Below are 19763 nucleotides of genomic sequence, written 5' to 3' on the forward strand. Positions count from 1 at the left end.
AGGAGAAGAAAGTATAAAAAACGAAAGAAGAAAATGAGGGTCATCATGAGAGTTGAATGTCGCTTGTAGACACTGGTTAAGGCAACAGGAAAGAGCCTCAGCAATGGAAGTGCAGCTCCCCTCTTCTCACCACTGCTTTACAAGATTTTCTTGCTTCTCTCTCGGGTACTACTGAACCCTTTTTAAGAATTCCTGTGGTAGAATGTTCTTTGGGTGCCCCTGATTTTCAATGGGGCTTAATGATGAGTCCTTTAAGATAACAGCACAGTTCTTACCTTTAAATGTGAAGGTGTGCTCCTTTCTGAAGGTTAGCATGATGTGAACGTAAGATGTCTTTTTCTTCTTCACGGTTTGTGTTTTTGTTTCTAATTCAAGTGTCAACAGTTTCAAGAAATCATTTTAGTTGCTCTTTACAATTGTGACTACGTTAAAATCTATCCTAGTGTAGAGCTGCTATGGTGACTCAGTGATGGCCGTTGTGTTCTGCTGCTGAATACTAGGTCTCGGTTTCAACTCCTGATTGTTCTAGCAGCTGCATTCCAGTGGGTGGAAAATACAAAAACACCCTTGCCATGTGTTGGGTGCACATTAAAGAAATACCCGAGTGGCCAGGGTCAACTCGTAGTCCTGAGCTATGGCATCTCTCATAGCACCTGCATTGTTTTAAGACACTTCAGGAGAACACCCAGTCAGTTTATAGTGCTAAAGTATCCTTTAAAACTTGTTATTTTCATTAATTTCATGGTATTAAGTTGATAATGAGAATAGAAAATGAAGGTCGAGGTTTCATTTTTTGAATTTTGCTCCAAAGACTCGGGGTGAGTTCAGTGAGATGTCACGAATTTCAAAGTATTTTTTCATATCTGGGCCTAGCAAAAGTTCTTGAAATTGCTAAGCTCCATTTTAGGCTGTTCAATAATACAACATGGTCAATCTTTACTAATGAAAAATTAGCTAGGCTCAGGCAGACAGTGTCAAACAAAATCCATTACGTCATGGTAACCTGGTGTGGGAACTCCTAGGCTGCTTCACTATGTGTCTAACTTTTTTATCTTTTTTTGGCTTATTAGCCTCTCATTATCATAATTATTTTTATTGTCCATTTAAAGACCATGAAGCATTCAATCATAATCTTCAAGCATGCAAGGTCATCAAGCAGTTTTACCCCTTCTCAGGCTGCTCTGCTGCAAAGATGCATCATGCTCTCAACAGACTTTTTTTGCACATAATTCTCATTAATTAAAATCACTGTGATGTATTTCCATTCTTGTCTTTGAAATACTCTGAAATGCATTGATCATGAACAGATCATATAAAAGCTTCACCAATAAATCTTGCTGGTAAAAACTGAGTATGCGGCATTATGTGCTTTCTGACATTGTGCTAGCAACGACAGGACCTCAAACAGAATGTCGTTCACATGTTCTCTTCTTTTCCATCTTGTAGAGGTTCCCACTCTGCATGAAGCTTGCATCAAGGTGCTTATAGAAAACGTCGAAGGTAAGAATAAAAGTGTGAGCTTTTTATACCCTTACTTGTAGGGGTGTTTGAATTGTGAAATTTCCTAATTGAATTGAATACGAATGCTTAAGAACATCCATCGAATATTGAATCAAATACCAAATATTTTCTGATTTCTAAACAAAGTGGGAAGAAATTATGTGGAGTTCATTTGGCAAAAGGAAAAGAAGGCTTATTTACATTATTTGGTACATATATGCCATTCAGAACTGAACTTCCGCTCAACTGAGGAGCTTGTAAATGAAAAAGGTAATCATATCCAACACATAATCACAGCGATAGTAATGAAACGCAGGAACAGTGCATCACTTGATGCACAAAGAGTGCTGTGTTCGTTGAAGGAGCAAAGGGTAATTGTACTATACAACACTCACATTGTTTTAAAGGGATGCAAGCAGGATGAAGTAGTGCAAATCATAGATTTATGTCTAAATTAAGAAAACAAGTTCATGAGCTGCCTAAAGGCAAGGCATTCTTATTGAATGACTGGAAATTATTGAGCATAAGTTTAGCCATACTCCAGTCGCTCTATCAGCAACTGGTGCCTCCGTGCAGCAACCACTGTTCTCCTGCCACAGGTTTGTCCACGTAGGTCACTTGCACCTGTCTTCTTTCCTGTAGACTCCAATAAGTATTTTTATCCGTTTCATTAGGCGTGAAATGGATATTCAACAACATTGAGTAGTGAATTCTCACATTGAACACGAATGGGATAGCAAAGGCTACTCAGTTTGTATTCAAACTTCAAATATTTGCTCAAAGTTACTCATTTGTTTCTTGCGTGGGTGACAAGTCCTCAAGCATATCTTGGTGTTGTTGTTAACCTCCCCTACCCCCCTTTCCTCCCCCCCATATTCCAGGCATGGCATACACAGGAGGAGTTCCATATGACATTCTCAAGCCTGTTTTAGAGAGGTGTACCCCCAAACAGCTGTACACTCTCGAAGACTACAACCCTGTAAGTTCTGATCACAATTGATGCGGCTTTTGCTAAACCAGAGTTCTTTGCAAATTTTTTATGTATTTTTTTAAAGTACATGTTAGACTCCTCTTGGAGCATTTATTAATGTGGAACAATTAAAAGATTACAGTAATGCATGAACAAGAACATGGAGAAGTAGCCAATGACAAAAAAAAGGCAATAATACACAATTCTAGGGTAAGAAATGAGGCTGTAAGTGCTAGAAAAAAAGTTCATAGTAATGTTTCCGAAATGCAATAGCTTGTGGCAACGCAGATTTAAAGGAAGGATCCGTTCTTTTCCAAATACACAGTCGTTACTGAAGTGGTTATAAAGGTGCTGAGAGGCATATAGAATGTATATTGATCGGCAGTGTCAGTGGCATTACACCATATATATTTGTACATTAAACTTAAATGCATTGCAGAAAGCTGTGTGAAACAGTGCACAGATTTGTTGTCTTTCAGCAAACTGCCTGAATCTTCGAGTGTCAACACCTGGTTTTTCTAATGATGGACGTGAAGGTTTGCAATCTATAAATTCTAATCGTACGTAAAAAATTTTTAATGATCTATTCAGAAGCAATTACTTAAAGGGCCCCTCACCAGGCTGCATAGCAAATGTTGGTTATATGCTGGAAGTTGTTACAGGTCCTCTAGGGAGTGTTCTGCCACAAAAATTTTTCAAGTCCGCTCATTAATAGCCAAGATATAAATATTTCAGTGCCGTGAAATCATATTTTCACAAAGCGAGCTCCACTGCATACCAAGACACTCTCTCCACTCACCTCGTTTAGCCTCCGCAAGCGAAATTCCTTCCCTGCTTTCTCCCATACCGGACCTCGAGGATCACGTGACGCCTACGGCACGGGCCCCACCTTCATTTCTTTTTCTCCTCACTTTTTCTTTCTTTCTTTCTTTTTCTTTTTTTGACCTTTTTTGCTGATGGCATGTTTGCAAGCTATTGTGATGTCTCGTTTCATGCAGCACACAATTTTGCGTGCTGTGCGCAAGGACACATGACTAGCTGTATAATTCAGTGCTACACGAATACTGAGGCAGAACAATCGGATCGCAGAGCATGATCACGCACACACTGGAACACGGTAGAAAATGCCATAGTTTCGGTACCTGCACATGTGACCTACACGACCGTAGGTACAAACAGATGAAGTGGAAGCACATCTCTCTTGCTTCGGTGTGAAGTAAACAAAAAACGTGCAGACATTCAGTTCGTGTGTTTTATTATTTTTCTAAACTTCAATTTGTCAATTCGAGCAACAGATCACACAAATAACAGATGTTGCCTTGAATAATTCTCGAAGTCACGTGTCACCACGAGCAACATCACTCTGCGGACCCAACTACGTACGCGTAGGAATGCGACTATGTCACCTTCCGGCTTGGAGCGCGGTTGCCGCAAGAGAAAGGGAAAACGGCGTTCGGATTGAAATTTCAGACCTTTCCGCGGCACGTAGTGAAGTAATTCTTATCAAACACGATCATTATCGCGCATTGTATGCTCTGCGCTTGTCAGCTCAAAATGGCTAGACCTGGTGAGGGGCCCTTTAAAGGTTGTTTATTCATTCCAGTGGTGAGTTTTTTTTTTACAGTACAAAAATGCAAAATGCCTTCAAGCTTCATTTGCCAATGCCTCCGGAGCACTTGCATGCAGATATCTTTTATCACATTTTTATTTTATTCAAGGATGCTGCTAAGTGAATTTGTTTATGCAACACACTGCTGCACTGCTGATATCTACATATGTGCAAGAATTGACAGCATTTCTTTGCAACATAGTTTTGGTTTCTCTGAACTGCAGGATATATGGTAATCATTAAGAGCACAAAATATGTGCACCTATATTATATATACTTTTGTCACTTCATGGTCCTGGTCTGTGAACATAACTGTTCAGCTCCTTTTAATCCTCACATATCTTATATAAATACAGTCCTCACCAAGCACCATAGAGCTTTGTAACTTGCTCACTAACAAAGCGTGGTTGATGCCCTTGAATAACTCTTTGAACAGCATAAATGATCTGTCAGACTATTATTTAGGACCTCCTGTTTAAAGCGTACATTTTTGTACTTTTGCATTCTTGTGTATTCCTAGTGCAACATTCTTATTTCTTGCACACTGCGTCACCACTTCTGTTATAGCCCCAGTGAATGGTTCATGTGAGAAATTGTAGCCTCTTGCAGCGCACACGAACACCCACAGTGGCAGCTGAGCGCATGCTTTATGTGAACTGCTTTTATTCATATGTTCAGCTAACATTGCGTCATCAGGGGTTACAGGCTTTAACCAACATTAGCACATTATGCAGAGCCATGATGAAAGCTATATATGATGTTGATACCTGCTGAAATAAGCCTTAGCATTCTTCATCACTGGAGAGCCAGGCACTAGTTAGTATGCAGAGTTGTTAGCCAGGTAGCCAAGCCTATCCAAAGGCCACACAATGTGACACAGGTAATGTAGAGGGCTCTCATGGAAAATAAATTTCTGCAAGTCACTAACACCTTGCTTCCAGAAATATGTAAAACTACATTGAAAAATAGTAGGTTCTAGGAAGCTGTGCTACCTCCTAACCGCTGCTAACTGAGCTTTGCAACTTCGTGTGAAACATCTGTGCCAAGCCATGCTTAACTTGCAAGACATGCAGCCTTCAATTGACAGTGCCCCACAACAGTGAATTAATTCTTGCAGAAGAAAATGCAATCAAAAGGTACGTAAGAAAGAACACGTCTTGTGAACATGGATGTGAGGCACCTGACTATGAATGTAGTGCATAAAATGGTGTCATGGCTGTGTAAACATGTACTATAGACAGTTCTTAACCCCTGAATGGCCAACATATAATTTTTTATGCACTCAGTTTGATACATTAAAATGATTATTTAAGCATAGGAAAGTTAATGCAAAGCCAGTAGAATTTTTGACGTGCAGAAGTGATGCTTGGGTTGTGGGTAGCTCTGAAAACCAATCAATAAATAATTAATTACTGTACTAAATAATTTCAACTCAACATTTCATTGTTTTCTTGGTGTACGTGTACTCTCCTTCGCCAGAAATAAAGGTGACCAAGTTCTAATTTTTCGTCTTGTGGAATGGTGTTTGGGTTTTGTGGGGTTAAAGGCTAAACCCCATGAGCGCGATTTTGTGCGTGACAGTGACGAGCAACAGCTTCGAGCGACGGATCGGGCCGTCGCGTGAACAGATCGCTCGGTCTTGTCGTGATATCGCTTGGTTCTGAAAATCTGGAATTGTCGCTCGTTTCCCGGAAGTGCTATGAGCGACTAGCCAATAGCGCGAAGCCGGAACTGGATGTACATAACTCAAGTACTTCCGATTGTTGCACGGAACGAGCAAACGATTGAATTTTTATGCGTGCAAGGATAAGAACCTACTGCAAGACTCTCAGAAATATTTTATGCTGCTTTTTACTGTAAAACGCATCAAATTAAGTTAATAAAGCACTCGTCACGCTAGTTTAGGCGCTTCTTTTGCTGCCCTCATACCAGCAACGCTGGGGTGACGTCGCTCGAAGTCATCGCTCGCATGGGGTACGACTTGTAGGCGACGAGCGAACGCGACAGCCATCTCCGTCGCGTCGCTTGTCACTGTCGCGTGCAAGATCGCTTGCATGGGGTTTATACTTAATTCACCTTTTGTTTTTGTTTTTCTGGTGGCTTTCTGTGCTAGTTTAAAATTGTCCATTTCAGACTTGCTGTAAATTTCATGTTAAATTCTGTCATTACAAAATTACACACTTTAGCAAGCCTTTTTAGGGGGAAATGGGGTTGTAGGCTTTGAATGTGATAAGAATGCAGATTAGGCGCACTTGGTTTGATTGGCCTCACTTCAACCAGCAATAAAAGAACTGAGCTTCCTTACAGTTGCCTCTTTTGGAACCCAGCTGTGCTGCAAGCTCCTGTTTGAGAACCACTGTGCTACCTTTTTGATGCACAGTCTCATGGAGGCACAGAACCTTTCGTGAAGCATTAATTTACGTTTCATTCTGCCTTATTACATTCCTTTAATTTTGTTTCATTTCCCAGTACCTCCTCGATGACACTGACGAGTTGTGGCAGGCACACTGCACTCGAGAATTCAAAAGCAGTACTCCGGATGCAGGAGAGACATGGCGCGAGTTGTACCTGGTAAGAGCCCTAGCCATCAGTGTTAGCAAATATGTTTTAACACCATGTTATCTCCATGGATTTGTGGCATGCCTCGGCTGCTACAAATGTAAGGATTGATCATTGATTTTCATCTTCTAAAGCAACACTTGCACTACGAGAGATTCTGTAGTGAAAATATTCAGAATAATTTTGACCATATGGCATTGACATGTACAGTCAAGCCCGGATGCTACACCAAACACCTTTGTTGCGCAAAATGTGTTCCTTATATCATCAGTTCGATATAATTTGACTTGCCCTAAAATCTAACGATAAAGAACTAACAAAGTGCAGAAGGGGGGTGCTTTGTAACTAAAAAATGACATGCACTGTACTTATTGGTACAAATCGGGGATAGAGGTCTGGATAAGTAATATAAACTCGATAATGGCACTCTACGTGTTTTTCAAGCTGATGATGTCATTGTAGCTCAAGCTTCTTTGCATATGCAAGATTAAGGCAGCTGATATCAAAACCACTAGAGGCGCATTTGTGGAATCAGTAGTTTCCTGGTTGTACCCATTGTTATTGGAGCCCTTCATATGCAGAAGTTGTCACACACCTCCGAAATTTCTTGATCTGGGATGTTCTCAGAGAGAGAGAGAGAGAGAGAGAGAGATGCAAATGAGAGAAAGGCAGGGAGATTAACCAGGGTTAAAGCCTCCAGTTTGCAACCATGCACTAGGGGAAGGGAAAGACATCAATGCCGTAATCAGCTGCAACTGTCTTCCCGTATTAGCCCAAAGCCTGCAACGCCTGCAATTACCATCAATGTTTACAATATTGAGTTGATGCCTCGCATTACTTCTTTGTAGACTTTGAGCAGAAGGAAATTCCAACTTTCCAAAAGCACTTATTTTTTTCAGGCTTCCATAAGAGAGACTAATATCCTTGACTTGCCAAATATTACAGGATCATCGCTGCGACCTTTCAGTGCTGGTCCTCACAGACCATTTCAAGAGAGTATCTTCAACATTATATGGCCTAACATTAACCACTTCTTAAATTTCCAATCGTTTTCTTTGCTTATTGTGGCCCCTTGCTCTCTCCTTCAAAGTGTTTATATATCGTTGGGACATTGCTACGTGCTGAGCAGCCGCGATTGTTTGTGCGATGTAACAACAGTGTCGGCACATCTGTGAGTCGGAAAGCTAAAAAAAATGTTAAAGATGAAGGTGAAGTGCAGCCATTTGCCTTCCCCCGGCTTATAGAGGTGTGGCAGAATTAGCTGTACCACGGTTCATTCCATTTGTTGTAACAGAACTGAGCAGGGTACAGGGTCGTCGTAACTGGATGGCTCTCTCAGACTCCTTGCCATACCTTCTGGGTGTTTATAAACTGTTTGTAGTAGCTTAAAGCTCGCTTTCATTGGGATCATTGTAAGTGGGCTTGACTGTAGCTAATCTAAGACAGCAGGTGTGGCCACCTTGGCTAGAAATGGAACCTATGACCTCATGCTCAGCAAAATGCCATAGTCACCGAGCACCTGCACTAAAATAGCCCTGAACCACCCCTCGGGCTTGGTGAAATAACATAGTCCACGGGTAACATACGCTGCTGGGAACATCTCAGCCAAGTCCTGCTGTCGTACGCGGTACGTGGAGCTCGCAAGCGGATTGTGAAGTCACCTTTCTCTGAAACGCTCTCTTTTCAACAAAAGGCCCTGTCCTCACTCTCTTCTAGACGTACTATTTCGTCATTGTACACACTACTTCATCATTCCCATAGACGGCTGCTATTGGCCGATAGCTGACATCAAGCTGCGGTCAGCTACATGGCATAGATACCGTGGCCACTGCCGAGTGCCACCACAAGTCTGCTGGCTAAGTGCACTGCGGCTCACCGAGGACAACTGCATTTGGCTTATGTTTAGCACGTCGCAGGCACCAAAGGTGGAAGTCGTGGCACCTACATTAACATACAAAATGAAATTTGAACTGTGCACCACAGCGAAATTAAGAAGACTGAGCGTTGTGGGCATGCCCCACTGCACCATAGCCTTCAGAGTGCAAGGCATTGAAGAAGAAGTGGGAGCACAGTGGAGGCAGTGTTTGATTGCCGATAACGCTGCTTCTTCTGAATGCATTGAAGTACTTTTTGTGGCAAAGTATTTCTAAAGTAGCCTACTTTCACTTAAAATGCCTTTCTCTATTTCGATAAAAAGTGGTCCACGGCCGTACACAAACGAAGCATCTTCCCAACTTAAACACACGAACTCTGGCATGATGCGCAAACAAGCACAAAAGTGATTTTATAACAGTTCCTTCATTTTTATGCTTGAAACCTCAACACAACAGATGTGTTTGCACTGTGAAGCAGTTTCACTGCCACTTATCTGTCGGGGGGTTCAACGCTTGTCACATATGCTTTTGCTTTTGCAGAAAAAGTATGATGAACGGGAAGAGAAATTCAAGTCATTGACCGCCACAATCTCTGCTTCCATGGCCAAGGCTACGCCAGGTAACTCATGCATGAAACAATTTTTGTTGCTTAGATACACTTGGAGGTCAATTGAAGATGCCTTACTGCATGAAGAGCAACGTTATGTTACACTCTTTGAGAGAGTCACACACATTTGCATGTAGCTGAATGTTTTGTGTCGTGGAATATTGTTCGCTGTTGTTGTCGTTGTTGTTGTTCTTTTAAGGCAAAGGAGCTAACCACCAGAATTTTACCTTTTGCTGCATCCTGTGAGTGTTTTCATTAAAATTTTAGTTGTACCCCAAGGATGAAACAGACACTGTGGCACCCAGTGAAATAGACAGCATCTGTTGTTGTTTGACACTCTGGTGAGACAGACTGTTGGTATACAGTAGACTTTTATTAATTTGACTCAGTTAGATTGATTTATTATTGCGACTATATAGACACTCCAGGCGCATTTCTGCTCTCGCCGTCAGGTTCCATATGAGTGAAAGCGTGTGAGGGTGAGCCAGCGAACGCGGTTCAATCTCGCATGCGCGAGCGAGGAACACAGCCGGATGCATGCCCTCTCCTGTGGCACGTGAGGCAGGGTGAGGTGAGGGAGGAGGGTTGTTCTTCTTTGGTGGCTGCTACGGTGCCTCGATATCCTCGCCTGCCGCTCCATACAGAGCAGAGACAACCGCGGCATCTACTACGGCATTGCCCACTTGAATCGCAGACGCCATAGTAGATGCCTTTGGCGGACGCCATAGGGACGCGTTGCCGGCACTTTTGTGTCTTGAAAGCGGTCTGTGATGTGGCTTACTAACTAAATTAACAATGATAGAATGTGTAAGCACGACTGAACAAGGATGTAGAAAAAAACAGAAACACAAAGACAGCACTGTCTCTGTGTGTCTGTTTCTTTCAATGTCCTCATTGAGTCATGCTTACACATTCTATCATTGTTAATTTAGTTAGTAAGCAAATGTTTACAAGTTTATACGGTCGATAAAACTACTATCCTTACGTCGTACAACTATCTACTAATTTGCTATCGCAATCGGTGCTTCGCCTTTCGGGCGGAACTGCGAATTTTTGGTTACATTGATCTCGACTGAAGGTCCCAGCTGGAACCCATGTATTTCTGTGAGCCCAAGGTTTCATTATTTCGATTCTAAAATTGGCACTCGCTGGATCGTTCAAACTTGACCAATCAGCATGCACACACTTGATCCTTATGGTGACTTCAATAGCAACCTCCTTAGTGACAGCGTATGTCTCAGTGGAGTTTAAGTGGCAGTGAATGCATTGAACACATATTGTCTCCCACTGAAAACGCTTATTTTCGGCGTGTTCTAGGAGGATTTCCAAGCAATTATCATAGCCCACAATGTCTGGTTATGGTGTTTACCCAATTTTAATGCACAGCTTTTTTCTTTGTTTGTTTACGAAAATTTTGCGGTAAATTGCCTGCACGATGGAAGTGGACATGAAACAAAAAGCTCCCTTTGTGGCATTTGTGTGCTTTGCCACATGACACAGAGGTATTGCAGCAACATTAAAAATTGTGTGGCGAAGCTGACTTTAGAAAACTGGCCACCATCGTGCACTATACCCTTGCCCCTTTTTTCTTGCTAAAAGGACGGGTGCACATTAGATTTCTACTTTGATTAGGAGCTTTAATGTCATTTCTATGTTAGTTTTCTGCTTTGGACACATGTAAGGTGGGTGTGCGTTTGATTCAATGGCGTGTTAGAATCTGGCAAATGCTCCCAAGTAAATCAGCTATGTGTAGCAGCGTTTTTTTTTTTTCTGCATGTTGTTTAATTTTGACCCGCCGGATAATTTAATCAATTTTTTGGTCCCATCAGGATCTATTAACCCTTTGAGGGTCGATTTTGTTTGCCATATGCAACGGCCCAGGGTTGATCTTTTTTATTGCAGATTCCAATTCTTCTTAGGGATTTATTTCGAAAAAGATTTACCGTAATTTTTCTAGGGTAAACGTAAAGCGAGAAAGAAATATTTTGCATTGGTATATATCTACTCTTCATTCATGAATAACAATAAAGAAGGAAATAAACTCATAAGAATAAAAAATTTGATGCATTGTTATAGTTCAAGGCTTTGAAAATGCGCACACGAGAATATTTTGCAAGACTCAAATGTTCCTGCTCTTACACTAGTATGTACATCCATAGCGTAATCGAACTGCGTAGGTGCGCGCATTATGAAAACTGTGCAGTTGTGTGCCCGTCAAAAAAGCAAAACGTGTGACAAACTTTCGCTTATCGCAAACCAGAGGCAATTAGGTTTTGCGAGCCTCAAAAAGAAAAGCAACGGAAATGCGTGCACGGCGGCATCGTTCCGATGCGCACCCCTGTGAGCACCAAATTAACAAGAAACAAGCGGTCGTGCTTTGAGCGATTAGTAACGTGATAGCCATCAGTTTTGCAAGCACAAGAAGCCGAAACCGCCCGCAGAACAAAACCCAAACTGCCACCCGCGCTCGCCCGTGCCAATGCACGAGCGGTACTATATAGACTCGCAGGAGCAAACTAGCTCTAAAACAAACCATGCAATGAAAACCGAGAGAGGGAGGCGCGTGAAAAAAACTCCCTGTATTCCCACATTGTGGCAGTACATGACAGAAAAGAAAAAGTTAGGAAATTGGCACACCTTTTAAACGCACAGACAGAGCCGTAAATATATGGCATTGACCATTTTTGGACTTGTTCACGGCGCCATATATTTACGTCATTGACCCTTTAAGAGTTAATGGAAGTCGACTGTAGTAGTGGAAACATACTAACATACTGGTTGTACAATGTATTTGAGGACATGACAATTTCAACAGCAACCATATTCTGGCCAGAAATTATGAATTTGAAATTTTTTACATTCTTTTACTGCTCTTTCCTAAGGGTGTTGAATGAAACCATTTTTGACCTTAATTATTGACTGAATTGACTTCAATAACAGCTGCGTGTTAAGTTAATGTTAAGCTGTACTTCCACAATAGCAACTTCTAGTAAGTTTTTAACATTGTGTGGCTGCTTGTTAGTATCCCTCTCAGTGACGCTGCCTATACACAGCATCGAAGCAGGTCTATGTTGCAGTCTAAGGACACCACATTGAGAGTGTCATGGCCACAGACGTTCACAGCCAGCCACCCTTAGATCCCGCAGGCCCTGTGGGAGCAAGCAAATTCATTATTTAGGAGTGGCGTGTCATGACATCATGCACAGAAAGCTTGACTGTTGACTTTGCCACTTGAAGCTGCTTAGCACTGGCTGTAATTGGCCTTCCAGGGCTTGTGCTCATCGTGGCCTCCACCTGCTGGAGAAACTCAACTGCCTGAGTGGTGTCTCAGATAATAATTGGTGAAATTCAAAAGGATGGCGATCTTCAAGTCACTCTGGTCTGCATATAGTGCAACTAGGACACCTTATGGATTTATCTCCTGTTTCAGGCTGGAAGCTGATACTCTGAAATAAGTGTGCTGGGTAGTTGACAGAGGGGTTGGTGAAGATAGCATGGCCCTAGATAGATGGATTGACAATGTTGATGCCTGTGGTGTTTCACAGCTGTGTCCTGAAATATGTCATGCACACAGTATCATCATCATCAGCCTGGCTACGCCCACTGCAGGGCAAAGGCCTCTCCCATACTTTTCCAACTACCCCGTTAATGTGCTAATTGTGGCTATGTTGTCCCTGCAAACTTCTTAAAGGGCCCCTGAAACGGTTCGGACAAATTCTGTAGACGCGTAGGGTACAGCTTAAGTAGAACATTCGCACCACAATTTGAGTGAAGCGTTACGTATTAATGGAGCTACAAGCGATTAGAAGTTACCCTCCTCCCCATCCACGCTTTTCCTCCTCAACTCGTTCGCCGAGCGAGCGGGGCTACGCTCCGCCTTCACTGGTCCTGCGTCACGATGCGACGTCACATCGTCCACTTCCGTTTGTTTTGGAGCCCGCCTCCGCCCGCGCGAGACCTCTCCGCTAGCCGCTTGGCTGTCGACCCCAAGCGAGAGCTATCGAAGCAGCGTGCGTTGCGAGCATTCTGTCGTAGCGCCGAACGTGTCTGGTATTCCGTAAACCACAGGCAAGCTGGTCATTTCGGCAAATCACTGGAGGCATAAACTCAAGCTGATGAAGGAACTTTGGCGTAGACGTACGTGAGCAGCCTGATCGGTCTACACGGTCCAGACACTTGTTGGCGCAGCGCTTAACCAGCCAAACAAAGCGCTAATATTGCTATAACCAAGTGTAAAACATTTTAAACATTTATAAAAACAACGTGTCGATGATTACACTCCTGCGAAAAATACGGACCAGCAGCAAAGAATACGCTTCGTTGCTGCTACTGTGTATGGTTGCGCTCTATGCCACCAGGTGGCTGCACCGTGCAGACCATTCACATTTGCCCTTCTGCTCATCTCGGCTCATCCCGTTACGGCACAGTCAAGCGGCCAGACCCTGTCCCCTTGCGCTTGCGTTTGCCCTAATATCGGACTCGCGAAACGCTGTTGCGTTAGCAATCTTCCGGTGTAAAGTGACGGCCACAAACGCGCAAATCCTGGCGCCGATCGGATAGCGGTAGTCCGATGCGCAGCAGCCAGTTCGCTCGTACGCTGCCTTGCAGAGGGACACGATGTCGCAGCTTGACATATTGCCAGTCGCTACGTTTGCAGCCCACAAGGCAACAAAGTCGAATCATAGTGCTCGCGAAAAGACTGAGACCAACTGTGACCGCGGAGCTCTCGTCAAAATGGAGTACGTTGTAACACAAGCAGACGACACTTGCTGTGTGCCGGAAGTGCTTAATGTACTGAAAAATTGTTCTTGTGCATTCTCTTTATGCTACTTTCTTATCATAAAAACAAATTAACTAACATTCCAACTATTACGAAGATCATTTGTTTACCATAAAGCTGGAAAAATTATCGATCACGCGCCCTGGTCAGCCAATCGGATAGCTCGCCCCACTGACGTCATACGGGTGATTTTGGTCATATGGGTAGGGGCGGCTGAAAATTCCGCCGAGCAGTGCGCGGCGATCGGCAGCGATGTGTATTTTTAAAACCTTATAATAAATTACACGCTTTACGCAGAGCACTTAGATGTGTCAATTAATGATCAGAAGGACCTACTCTAACGACTCAGTACGTTTGTAGAAAATCGTCAAAAGCGTTTCAGGGTCCCTTTAATCTCATCCTCCCACCTAACTTTCTGCCGCCATCTGCTACGCTTCCCTTCCCTTGGAATCCATTCCGTTACTCTTAATGACCATCGGTTATCTTGCCTCCTCATTACGTGTCCTGCCCATGCCCATTTCTTTTTCTTGATTTCAACTAAGATGTCATTAACTCGTGTTGTTCCCTCACCCAATCTGCTCTCTTCTTATCCCTTAACGTTACACCCACCATTCTTCTTTCCATAGCTTGTTGCATCGTCCTCAATTTAAGTAGAACCCCTTTTCGTAAGCCTCCAGGTTTCTTCCCCGTAAGTATATCTATACAAAAATACAATAGCTGCCGCTAACAGATGCAAGCATCATCGTTGTGGCGACATCTTGCAAGTGGAACTGTGTGCAACTGTCGTGCACCTAACTTTTATTGCAATGATAGGCCACATTTCACTTCTTCACTGGTGTAAATGTGTAAGAAGTAACAAAGTCATCATGAAGGTATCTCTGCTCTTTTTTTTTTTTATTATTTCTTATTTAGTTTGACATCCACTGTCTCAGATTGAGCTAAAGGCAGATGAGCTCTGCCTACGGTCTTGCTGCCCTTACATTGTTCACCAGCAGAAGAACCTTGCAACAGATTATACCTAATGTCTTATGGTTGATCGAAGCATTACAAGATGTTTGCTCCCCTGAATGCCTTTTTATGGGTGTGTGTATGTGTGCATGCATGTTTGGGTCACAAGTTTACAAGTTTTATGTTTTCAAGTTCATTGCTTCAAAACGATAAATTTGTTAAAAAGTGCCTAAGCATTTCTGTGAAACATAATAATAATAATAATATTTGGGGTTTTACGTGCCAAAACCACTTTCTGATTATGAGGCACGCCGTAGTGGAGGACTCCGGAAATTTTGACCACCTGGGCTTCTTTAACGTGCACCTAAATCTAAGCACACGGGTGTTTTCGCATTTCACCCCCATCGAAATGCGGCCGCCGTGGCCGGGATTCGATCCCGCGACCTCGTGCTCAGCAGCCCAATACCATAGCCACTGAGCAACCACGGCGGGTTTTCTGTGAAACAGGATTTCACTGTGGTTAATTCACAATATCTTTAGAAGAGCTTCAAGTAGTAACTAAACATGTTAAGTTATCTTGAAGTAGGCCTGGCAGTGCTAAATGAAATGACTTTCTGCCTTAAAAAAGTGGGAAATTGATCGTCACCAATGCTGCTTTCCTTCATAATTCTGCAGCAGCTAAAATTTTATTTCCTCTCTGTTTCTTTCTTTCTTTGTGCATTAGCTATCTTACAGAAGACAAGATAACCCTGTGTAACTGCGGTGACATCGTGCTAATCGTACCTTTTATGCCTTTGTAGTGCGTCAGACCAAGCTGGCTTATGTCGACACGGTGGCCAAGCCTCCCCGTAATGTTGCCAGGCAACAGGCCAAACACGGCACAGGTGTGCTGTCAGCAGTTCCAGTCAGGCCTTCTGATCGTTTGTCGTCTCGGCCCACGCCCTCCCCGAGCATCAGTGCCAGCGTCAGTGCCAGCATCAGTGCCAGCGTCAGTCGGCCACCCTCGACTGCAGTACCTAAGAGTGAGTACTGCAGATAGTGTAATTTTCTCCCTTGGAGGCAAAACATACATGCAGCTGATCTCAGTACAAAGCTCCAATGTGCGAGTTGAACAGTTTAATCTAAAGACACACTGAATGGAAACAATAAATCATTTCAGGTAGTTAGAGCATGCTTTTAAAACTTTATTTCTGTGTATTTACATGTGTACCACATCGTTAGGAACTTGCATAAAATCACAGTACCTATAAAAAAATTTTTTTATTTGCATCTCTTTGGTGAAAAGGATGTTTGAATATGGTAAGCTTCCATTAATTCGACTCCCGTTAGTTCAATTTTTCAAAAAATTAATCCAATCCCAGTTGAAGGTCCTGGCCACTGCCCATGCATTTCTATGGGCCAAAACTTTTGTTATTATGATCCTAAAATTGGCTTTCGCCTTATAACTCAAATTGTCCAGTCAGCACGCACATGCCAGGCTCGTATGGTGTCCCTGACAGCGACCCCTTTAGTGGCAGCGTCTGTCTCAGCAGAGCTTAGGTGACAGTGAATGCATTGAACACATGTCATCTCTCGTTCAAAACGCCTTTTTTCAGCCTAGTGTAGAAAGATTTTCAAGCAATAACAGTACCTCACAATGTTTGGTTACGATATTTACCCACTTCTAGTGTGCGCTATCTTTAGCAGAAAATTGAACCGAAAGTTGCCTGTGCAGTGCAATTGGGCACAAGACCGAAATCATATTTACAATGTTTGTGTGATTTGCCACATAACTTATTGCAGCAAAGCTGACTTTAAGAAATTATCTGACGAAGTTGATTTTGGGAAACCGGCCCCCATTGTTTAACACTTTTTCTTGCCAAAAGCTCAGATGCACGTTAGGTTTCTACTTCATTTAAGAGTTTTAATGTTATTTATACATTAGTTTACTACTTTGGTCACATTGAAAGTGGGCGGGCATTTTTATTGGGGTGTGTGTTAGAACAAGGCAAATACTCCCAAATGATTCAGCAGTGTGTTTTGGTGCTTCTTCTGCATCTCGTTTAATTCGACCTGCCAGATAATTCAGTCGATTTCGTCAGTCTCCTCAGGATCGAATTAACGGAAATGGACTGTATTACTCGTTAAAGAAAATCAAGGGCAAAGTTTCATACCTGAATTTCATGCCCAGCCAATTGTCGCCACAAGGTCATTTGGGATGTCACAGATATCACTGTAGCTCTAATTTTGCTTACGAGGCCAGTTTTCTTAAAGAAAGGTTCTAAATGTAGTCTGATATTAGTTCGACATGCAATGTAATTCATCAGCATTAAGAAACAGTTGGCTCACCCTAAGCAGGTGCCGTCAAAACCCATGACATCACAAGCAGCTGACGCAGCAATGTTATGGGCCGTCACCACCCTAACTGATGTGGCCACAAAACTAAAGCATGTTCTGGTGCTCTACCGACGCCACCAAGCAGGGACGCTGAGGTCGACCTTGTCGGCCAGCACTTTGGTGCCGGCTGCAAAAGACAACAAAAATTACGTTGGACGGCGAATGCTTGATGCACGAGCAGAGGACAGGCATTGCTGTTCTAAAAGGCCTGCTACGCCGGTCCTCTTATTTTGGTGCTCCGCTGCGACACCTCAGTTTGCGACAGCATGAATGTATAATAACTCCAACCCCCTGTCCATGACTGCCGCATTCCAATGAGTAGTGCTGTTCTAAGACCTTATGGTCAGTGCTTCGTGGAATTGTCATCTGTGTGCACTTAAGTCAGGTTATATCATGAGACACATGGTACAACGTGGCATCCAATGCAGGGTACAGCACTTCTTAAACATAGTTGCTCCAACTTTCGCAACCTTTTCCAAACTTAGTGGCCGTGGTTGTTGATGTGGCTACTTTACGTTGTATTGTGTGCTGATTCATACTGTGCACCTTCTCCATAAGTCTGTAGTGGCAGTATGTGCCCCAGTGTTCTGCCAAGCATGTAATTCCACTGTCAAAGTTTGTGGAGATCAAGATGCCTTTTCATGCCTCATACCCAAGCTCACATACATGATGATGGCCATTTGCTAAGCTCTATCTCCGGGGAACAACGCCCCATCGGCAATACGACAGACATGGCCACCGTGCCAGAGCTGCTTTTTTGTGCAAACCATGGCTGTCCCTCCCAGAGACAAGAGAACCCATTTCCACAAGTTATGCAGGATTTAGGGTTCATGGCAGACTTGGTCTGCCACTAACCAGGCAGATTAGGACAATGTCAAAGTGATCTATGTAAATGTTCGTATGAAACAATTCTAGCTTTTTGCTTCCCCCCTTTTATTTCTTTGCCTTTCAGAACCAAAGCATGCACCATTAATGCAGAAGACCCTCAAGTTTATGAAGCAGCGTTTCAAGAGGTAGTGATGCCTCACACACCATCTACCCTGTACAGAACCAGAGAGAGACCTGATGTCACTGCAGCTGATGATGAACACACATTCAAAGCAGGACGACGTTGGTCTTATCTTATCACCAACCTTATGGAAAGGAATGCCTGTAAAAAAAGAAAAGTTATTTAAAGGACATAGCATCCACTAAAACCTCTAATGAAGTGTGCACTGCGCACATCTGGAATAGCTCTGGAAGACCTTATTCTCTGTGTTGTGCATACATTTGCTGCCATCAGTGTCGCTCAGAGTGCAGCACTGGAGCACTTTAAGCTTTTGTTATTACTTTTTTCCCCGTGAGTGTAGTAGCTTTTATTATTTAGAGCCATGAAGCATTACGAAATTGTGCTGATTCTTGAAAAAGAGGACGGTAGATTGCATGTGCGTTTCAATATGGCCAACTTTAATGCGATGTAAATAAGCCCAACACCTGCACCTTGTGCACTAAACGACGAATTGTGCTGCCTTTTACAAGGCTAAATTGCGAATTTTTTTTTGATAAAACATTCATTTACGATTCTTTTATCGTCATCACCTTCCTGTGGTTCTTTACCTTTACGAGAACTTTGCAAAGCTTCCAGAATGATGGAGTGTTCATTTCTTTAGAGAACCCTCTTCACACACAGCTCTTCTGGTGTGTATATATGTCTGTGTGCATGTATGATATATGTTGATGTGCCTGGTGTGCTGAGAAGGATGCATGAAATAAACTAGAATGTGTCTGTGCCCTTTGTGCCTTTTTTTCCTGCTGGTTTATTTTTCAAGGAGGCAGACCACATGAAAGTGTGTCTTCAGTGTTGACAGGGTGTCAGAAAACTCAGTCAAGCACAATTTTTTAGACATCAAACAATAACAACAACAATAAACAATTGAGCTTTACACAATGTGCATAAACTCACAGCAAGAGCTGAATGTGTGCTTCTTATGAACTGCTTTTGTGCATTTGTTCAGCTACCATTGCTTTTTGTTTAAAATAATTGGTCTGCACAAGTGATCTACACGGAGCAGTGATGAGTGCTCGAGTCCTCATTGCAAACTTTTATTATTTTAATTTTATTGTTAGATGCCCCGGTTTTTAGAGTTTGTTTACGGTTTTCGCATCGACACGAATGATTTTATTATTTTTCGTTTTCGGCTAGTTTAGGGCAAAACTGATTTTAAAAGAATAAAAATATAGTTGGTCACTGACTTTTTGGGCCTGCACAAATATTTTGTTCTACCCACTCCAACATCAGCCTGAAATAGTAGAATCAAAGTTTGATGGAAACAAATTTTGACTGCTGTTACATAGTTATTTCATGACATACTGTTAACATTTTCGTTCGTTGGGTGTTGCATGTCATTCTTTTTTGTGGCCATAAGGCAGTGTACCAGCGTCCCTACCGAACGGAAGTCTACAAATTCCTTTAAATACATTCAATATGTTGAGTGATAAAACAGTTTTCATTATTTTCCACCAACTTTTCGTATCCTTTTGGTTATGACTGCAGTAAACTA

General features: G+C 42.7%; 1 protein-coding gene across 1 annotated transcript in view; it reads left to right on the forward strand.

Annotated features, from left to right (window-relative positions):
- Positions 1 to 18993, forward strand: part of LOC142579310 (uncharacterized) — a 30900-nt gene extending 11907 nt beyond the window's left edge. The window contains exons 8-13 of the mRNA XM_075689376.1: positions 1447 to 1500; positions 2382 to 2479; positions 6549 to 6650; positions 9053 to 9131; positions 15648 to 15869; positions 18176 to 18993. Of these exons, the coding sequence (XP_075545491.1) occupies positions 1447 to 1500; positions 2382 to 2479; positions 6549 to 6650; positions 9053 to 9131; positions 15648 to 15869; positions 18176 to 18240 (620 nt within the window). The 3' untranslated portion in view covers positions 18241 to 18993. The remainder of the gene's footprint in view (positions 1 to 1446; positions 1501 to 2381; positions 2480 to 6548; positions 6651 to 9052; positions 9132 to 15647; positions 15870 to 18175) is intronic.
- Positions 18994 to 19763: the final 770 nt, after the last annotated feature.

The sequence above is a fragment of the Dermacentor variabilis genome, chromosome 4, assembly GCF_050947875.1.
Source record: "Dermacentor variabilis isolate Ectoservices chromosome 4, ASM5094787v1, whole genome shotgun sequence".
NCBI lineage: Eukaryota > Metazoa > Arthropoda > Arachnida > Ixodida > Ixodidae > Dermacentor > Dermacentor variabilis.